We start from the raw sequence: 7500 nt of genomic DNA, 5'->3' as shown, positions 1-7500 counted from the left end.
GGTAATGTGCACATTCCCCGACCTTGCGGGAGATGTGAGAAATTGGTTAGTATTTCTCACATCTCCCGCAAGGTAGGGGATTGTGCACATTAACCGGGAAATGCTAGCAATTCCCGACCTTGCGGTAAATCTAGGAAAGCGCAACCGTATGCAAAACCTCTGCGCAGCCGGGTGGTGGGAGAGGGCTTATGTGACGCCTCAGAGGGCGTGCACCATAAGAGGCACCCACGGTAGTTGGGCTATCGTTAGGCTACTGACGCACACCTGTGAGAGATTTATCGTCTTTTCGTCTGTCTTTCGGCTAGCTAACGTGTAGGGTTCCTTTCGAGGTTCCCACCTTCCTGTTGTTGCAATGTTCTTTTTGCGTTTGTTAACTTGATCACCAGTGTAGGCCTATCCTCCTAATACTACTTACACTGTGTGCAGCATAGGCTATATTACTGTTCAAGGTAGACCACAGACTGTTATTAACTGTAGGGGAGGACCGGGACGAATGAAACACTTTTTGGTTTGATCAGATTTACACAGAAAATTAATAAAGATGGAGATTACATTTTTTGATGATGACAAACAACTTGTACATGTCCTTTACTAACCTATTAGTTGTAAGTTTCGTTCTGTGGTGTAACAGTTCAATTCAAGACGGCCGAGAACAGAAGATGTGCATCGTTTCTCTTGTCCCTGCCGTGCGGGGCGAGTGAAACAGAGGAGTGGGACGAGTGAAACAGTGAGATTGTTTTGCTTATTGTGTTGCGTAGCCTCGCGGCTTGTAGGCTAATTATCTTAACTTTCAACACATGTATAATTAGACCCAATTTAATGTTTCCATTAATGCAATTGATGCTATGTATTCGAAAACCATGGGCAAAATGTCAAGCACCTCTCGTTCTAAGCGCACGAGCCCTCTCCCACCACCCGGCTGCGCAGAGGTTTTGCATACGGTTGCGCTTTCCTAGATTTACCGCAAGGTCGGGAATTGCTAGCATTTCCCGGTTAATGTGCACAATCCCCTACCTTGCGGGAGATGTGAGAAATACTAACCAATTTCTCACATCTCCCGCAAGGTCGGGGAATGTGCACATTACCCGGGAGATGTGAGAAACGCACATGTTTCTCCTACATTCCCCGCGAGCTCGGGGAATGTGCGCAATAACCGGGAAAAGCTCACATTCCCCGTTTTCTCACATTGACCGTAACATATATATATATAAGGAAAGGTAGGCTTTTTGTGATCAATTTTGTGATCAGTTGTTAATACAGCTGAGTCATAGAATGCTGTGAGCATTACATTAACGTATCCTAAACGAGCTATCTAACATTACTCAGTGGTTATGGTTGTACTGTATGTACACTTGGAAAAGTAAAAGAGTCGTTTAGAGACTTCAGAATCCTCTTGCACTGTAGGCCTACTGTATGTGACCGTTAATTCGCGCTGTCCGTTTGATTCAATCAGGTCTGAGAGCGTGAACTTGAAAGCAACAGCAGGCGCTAGGAGTCCAGTGCCTTGTGACTTATACTGTAGTGGCGCCGAACTGCCCCGTCACTTGTTCTGGTTGTGCCAGCTTAAATATCAAATTCTTAATTTAGGTTTGTGCCTCTGACAGTACTGCTCTGCTTCTCTCTGTGCGTCAGCAGTTCCTGCTGTGTGTGTGTGTGTGTGTGTGGGTGTGTGGGTGGGAGAAAGCACAGCAGTTTCCCTGTGGAGGTGCAATGTACAGTTTTGCAATGTCCTAATTTAAGCTACTGTAGATTTCCGGTATGTTTATTTTATTATTTATTTATTTTTTAATATCTGCCTCTGTGTATGAAATGTGCTATATAAATAAAGTTTGATTTGATTCGACTTGATTAAAATGCCACAGCTCAAGGGCTCTCCTGGCGCCTAGAAACCTCCCGTCAGGGCGTGCGAAAAATGTGCTGGCGTGGTACGGTAGCCGCGGCTCGCTTACACCGGTAGACCGGGTACCAGCACGCACCAGACGCCACCGTGCGCTTACCAAGCAGGACTAAGAAGGTCAGTCTTCACATATTTTATTCAAATGAACGTTTTCACTGTTGTGACACCATCATACCAAAACGGACAGCTCACCACATACATATGTATTGATTTCCTGTCCATCAATATTTGATTGAACACAAAAAAAACCCCACATAAACACAGTAGCCAATCAATGTAGCCCTCCAGGCTTGGGTCAGTGCAGCCCAGACCACTGACACCCACTACACAAAAGGAAGACACACTTGAGGTGGAAAACATGTGACAGGAAGTGCCTGTGCTGTCCCTACCTTGTACTTCCTGCTCTCCTGGACGAGCTCTCCCTCTCGGAGCCAGCTGACGGAGGGTTTGGGGTTGCCGAACGCCGTGCAGCTCAGGGTGGTGCTGCCCCCTTCCTTGGCCTCCACGTACTGCGGCGGGGTGTCTGTGAACTGAGGGGGTGCTGGGGACCAGAAGAGGGGAAAAAGACTTTGAGAGAAGGAATGCAGGCGAGGACAACTTGGTTGGTTGGGGACGTACCTGTGATGTTTTGGTGACGTCTGAGGTGAAAGTTTGGGCCGGACTGTGGGTTGTTTGTACAAAGTGAAATGAGGAACGCATGAAGCCATGTGACCGTTAGCAACGGTTAGAGACGGCAGAACACGACTCTGCCCTGACACCATGCGGGGAATCAAAAGGTGATGATTCAATTTCTAAACATAGCATACTCTCTAGGCTGAGCACCCCAGAGCCCAAGATCAACACTTAGCTTTAGCTAACGCTCCCCAAAAAGTTCACTGTCCCAAAGCCCTCTCAACACCAGGCAGCCCAAACAACTTATTAATTCCAAATTAATTTCTTTAATTAATCTAATTTTAAAAATAAACAATACAACCACGTCTCAGCAAAGCTTGTACAGCGTAGAAGTTAATCACTCCTCTACATACGAAAAGGAGGCCAGCGAACGCTAAGCTAGCCTCCTAGGTACCTAGCCTTGCTTGCATGTGCCAGAAAGCCATTTGCTCACTCAGCGATTCAGCCCTCTTTAATACACATCTCGGGGGCGTTTATGGCTACTTAGTACATGAACTGCTAGTGCTTGCCACTTCTCCCACCCTCCTATGGGCACTTAAAGTGTGAATAATCCCGAGCCTCTTTCCTTCTCTCCAGGGCCTATCTCCTTCTGATTTAGGGCGGACCCTGTGGTCACGTCAGGGAACCCCTCCCCCGCGCCCGCGCCCCCGCCCCCCCCCCGGTTCCAAAGCTTCCGTTTCATTTAAACGGGGGCCGGTCCAGAATCTTCCCCCCATAATAATCCATTCCAGCCCCAATCCTTGTTCAGACATCTGGCAGACGGGCGAACGTCGGGGAACTTATCGGCCTTTGGGAACGGTGCGTCATCCCTCTCCAGCCGGTTTATGGCCGGGTTCTGACTCACTCTGGCTCCCCTCGATCTCACGGCGCCCATAAGAAGAGCGTTCGTTCATAGAAACGGAGACGGGGAACTCATGAGGAGACGTGGAATTACTGCAGCGCACGCTGTCAACGCCACATCACAGAAGCAGCGCATTCTTTACCGAGATGTGATGAGTAACGAATCTCAACGCGATACTGAACGCCACAGTACATAAGTACACATTTTTATTGCGACAATATTCAACTGAGGAAGCCCAGAGAGCATTCACACTGTTTATTGCTTTTCAAACACGATCAGATAATTAGACTATTGACTTTGGCGGAGAGCATGATTGTGTGCAGTATTTGTAAAAGTACTATACAATTAAGCGGTATGCCAACTGCCCCATTATACAGTAATTATACAGCATGCCCCCCCCCCCCCCCCACTCCCCTGCCGTTGCTGACACGCCCCCAGCCCCTGTTGAACTTTGATGGTCAATACTTTATTGAGAACAAACAAATATGTGTGCACTGATCAGTCAAGAGGAAAATCAATTGTAACATTTGGAGATGTTTGCTGCCAAATCAGTCTAAAACAATTACTCAACATTGGTTGAAGAGCTCATCCTCAAATAAGTGGCAGACTGCTGCCTGTACCAGTGTAGACTACTGCCTGTACCAGTGTAGACTACTGCCTGTACCAGTGTAGACTGCTGCCTGTACCAGTGTAGACTACTGCCTGTACCAGTGTAGACTACTGCCTGTACCAGTGTAGACTACTGCCTGTACCAGTGTAGACTACTGCCTGTACCAGTGTAGACTACTGTACCAGTGTAGACTACTGCCTGTACCAGTGTAGACTACTGCCTGTACCAGTGTAGACTACTGCCTGCATCAGTGTAGACTACTGCCTGTACCAGTGTAGACTACTGCCTGTACCAGTGTAGACTACTGCCTGCATCAGTGTAGACTACTGCCTGTACCAGTGTAGACTGCTGCCTGTACCAGCGTAGACTACTGCCTGTACCAGTGTAGACTACTGTACCAGTGTAGACTACTGCCTGTACCAGCGTAGACTACTGCCTGTACCAGCGTAGACTACTGCCTGTACCAGTGTAAACTACTGCCTGTACCAGTGTAGACTACTGCCTGTACCAGTGTAGACTACTGCCTGTACCAGCGTAGACTACTGTACCAGTCAAGCAAAGCTAACATATCTCAAAGACATGACAAAGCAAAGAGGTAAAAGAATAAAAGGCCTCACTACTGTTAAATAACCCTAAAACCAAAGTGCTCTTCCCTGAAGCAGACTGAGGGTGGATTTCTAGACGGAGCTCTCCGTGCTCTCTGCGCTCTCCAGGTCCTCAGTCAAGCTCCATGCCAGACTCACATGCAAATTCATGACTAGCCGCCACGCCTTAGTTCAAGTGTGCTTTGAAACTAGTCCAAGTTTTTCCTGGCTCAGAATCAAGCGGAGGTAGTACCTTAATCGGGGGGGGCCGGGGGTCCTCCCCCATGACATTTTGGACATCAAAAGCTTAATTTGATTGATTAAGGTGATTTTTCCATGCACCAATATGTGCTGGATTAGCTTGTCTAGCTAACTGATTAGCCTACATTATCTGATTTCACCCAGGAGAGACCCTGGTGGAACCCCCTTAGTCAGGCTATGTGGATCCTCTCCATGTCACCTGGAAGGAGTGACCCGTCAGGTAGGGTGCAGGTGGGGTAGGTTGTGACGCCTTTCTCCTCGAGGGTGGAGAGGAGGATCTGGTGGTCTAACGTGTCAGACGCTGCTAACAGGTCTAGGAGTATCAGAGTGACCGGACTGGTGGGGGTCCAGGAGGTTGTTTGTGGTTGTTGAAGTCGCCGAGAAGGAAGAGCCATCATCAGGGAAGTGCGAAACTAGCGTATCAAGCTCCTCCAGGAACTCACCAAGGGGGACAGTTGGCGATACACAACAGTAACAGCTTGACTGGATACGTGAGAAACAACGTGAACTTTAAAAGAGGGTAGGAAAAACTGTAGCACAGATTAGAGAGAATATTTCCATTTTGGAGAAATAAGCAGGTAATGCGCTTCTCGTATAAGAATTATATAAATATCTTAACTGGCTACCGTGACCCGTCACAACCCCTTTGGTGAGGGATGAGTTAGCACAGCGCTGAGCTGCAGCGGGGCCTGGAGCTAGCTGTCATCCGCTGCTGAATACCATTACATCGCTGTGATAGCGCTGAGCCCGAGGGAATCCGGTCTGCTGTTCTGATAAAACAAACACCTGGCCTGCTGCTATTAAAACAGGCAATTAAGAGCCGTCAGCAGCTGGCCACGCTGCCCCCAGCTAGTGCCCAGCCCCCCCTCCTCACTCACCCCCCAAACCGCCAGCAGTGCGCCTTTGAAGAGATTACCTGTGTCCCTCCCATGAAACCCCCTGTGTGGAGGGAATTACGAGTTCACGATGCAGATGAGAGGGAAATGAATGGAGCGCGGCTATAGTGGGCGGAGCCAACCAGGCCAAGGGAGGGGATTCTATCCAGTGTTAGGCCTTAAAGCCGCATGTACACTGTGCGATAAAACCCACAATTCTGAGGTCGTAAGCTGGTCGTGGGTTCTCGTAGCTCATCGTATGCAAAATCGGGACTCGCAAGTCGCACAGTGTGAGAAGGTCTACGATCTGCGATTCATCGCTACGACGTTCTACGAAGAGGCTACGACCTCCCGACAAAATATCTGGCATGTCAGATATTTTCGTCGTAGATCGCAGATCACATAGACGTTTAGCCAAGATGAATCGTAGGCATAATCGTGGCTGACAGAAATCGTATAGTGTGAATACAAATCGCATAGTGTGAATACACACGTCGTACGGTCGTATGGTCGTATGGTCTTGAGACGGAGTCCCGGTCGTACAGTGGGAAGGGATCCCCGATCTAAGATTTGTTCAGTCGTACATACGGCTTAACGTGGGCTGAGTGACACGTATAGGACCGTAGCCCTGGCCTTGCAGTGAGGGGACTTTTGACCATGAAAAGAACCCGAATCTCTGCGGTTCAGATTCAGACCTGTGCCCTGAAATGATCTCACAGAGGTCGCAAAACACGACCCCCCCCCCCCCCCCCTTCCCCCCAAGGCTAAGACAGCACCGTCGCTGAGTGAAAAAAAAAAGCCTACGGTGTGCTTTAAAACAGGCTTCCACTACCCTGATTTGGTGAAGAGACGCACCTGGCAACTGCAAGAGTGAACTCGTCCGTGTTGTAATGATTTGCCAACGCCATTAATGGGATCATACTCGGGAGTGACACGCTGATGGCGAGATCTAATAGCAGTGTACAGTGATAATAGCCTACCGCTTTGCAGCTTAACACCACGTCTCCGAATTGTGACATGTACAGTTCAAGGCGTCTAAGTTAACAACTAACACGCCAAAACGACAGTGTTGTCGTGTCGTCGTCCTTTTTTCTGGTCTCTCCTGAACGTGAAGTTGTGTGTTCCAGCTCGGTCTTCTTCGTTGTCGACGTGCGACTCGTCGCTGAGAGAAGAAACAAGTCTACCAGCCAGATGTTTACCAGACGGGAGGAACTTAAAGCTCGTCCACTCTTCCGTCACACTGAGCAGCTCTGCTGTTCCTACATGGCAGGCACATCCGCCCCCGACTACAGACAGGATGCGTTCTGGGTAATCGCCGCTCGCGGGACAACGCGGCTCTGGCAGCGCGCTCTCCCTCCTGATCTCTCGTCTCTCCTCCTCATTCTCTCAGTGTCTCTTCCTGTCAGGCGCCTGATGGTTCTTTGTAGAACTGCGCTAGCGCGTGGTGACGGGCTTGGGGAGTGGTGGGAGGGAGGATAAACGAGACAGAGAGAGAGAGAAAGAGTGAGACAGAGAGAGAGAGAGAAAGAGAGAGAGAGAGAATGAGAATGAGAAAGAGAGAGAACGAGAGAGAAAGAGACAGAGGACAAGAGACAAAGAGAGAGAGAGAGTGGGAGAGAATGAGGTGAATGGAATGAACTGTGTAGTTCCAGAGATGTCTACATCTCAATACCCTCTCAAAATAAAGTCAAATGTTGCCAACTAGAATACTGATGACTTAATGCATCATGAATGTGGGTCCATTTTGAAAGTCCCCTGAA

The 7500-nt window shown here is 48.8% G+C and overlaps 1 protein-coding gene across 1 annotated transcript in view; it reads right to left on the bottom strand.

Moving 5' to 3' along the window:
* The window catches only part of igsf9bb (immunoglobulin superfamily, member 9Bb), a gene marked incomplete at both ends in the record, with an annotated part of 125294 nt that overhangs the window by 62728 nt on the left and 55066 nt on the right, over positions 1-7500 (bottom strand). Inside the window, one exon of the mRNA XM_084441786.1 lies at positions 2287-2438. Coding sequence (XP_084297912.1) covers positions 2287-2438 — 152 coding nt within the window. The remainder of the gene's footprint in view (positions 1-2286; positions 2439-7500) is intronic.

The sequence above is a fragment of the Borostomias antarcticus genome, assembly GCF_949987555.1.
Source record: "Borostomias antarcticus genome assembly, chromosome: 1".
NCBI classification, from domain to species: Eukaryota; Metazoa; Chordata; class Actinopteri; order Stomiiformes; family Stomiidae; genus Borostomias; species Borostomias antarcticus.
The sequence above is the reverse complement of the archived record's forward strand: the minus strand, read 5'-3'. Positions and strand labels throughout refer to the sequence as shown.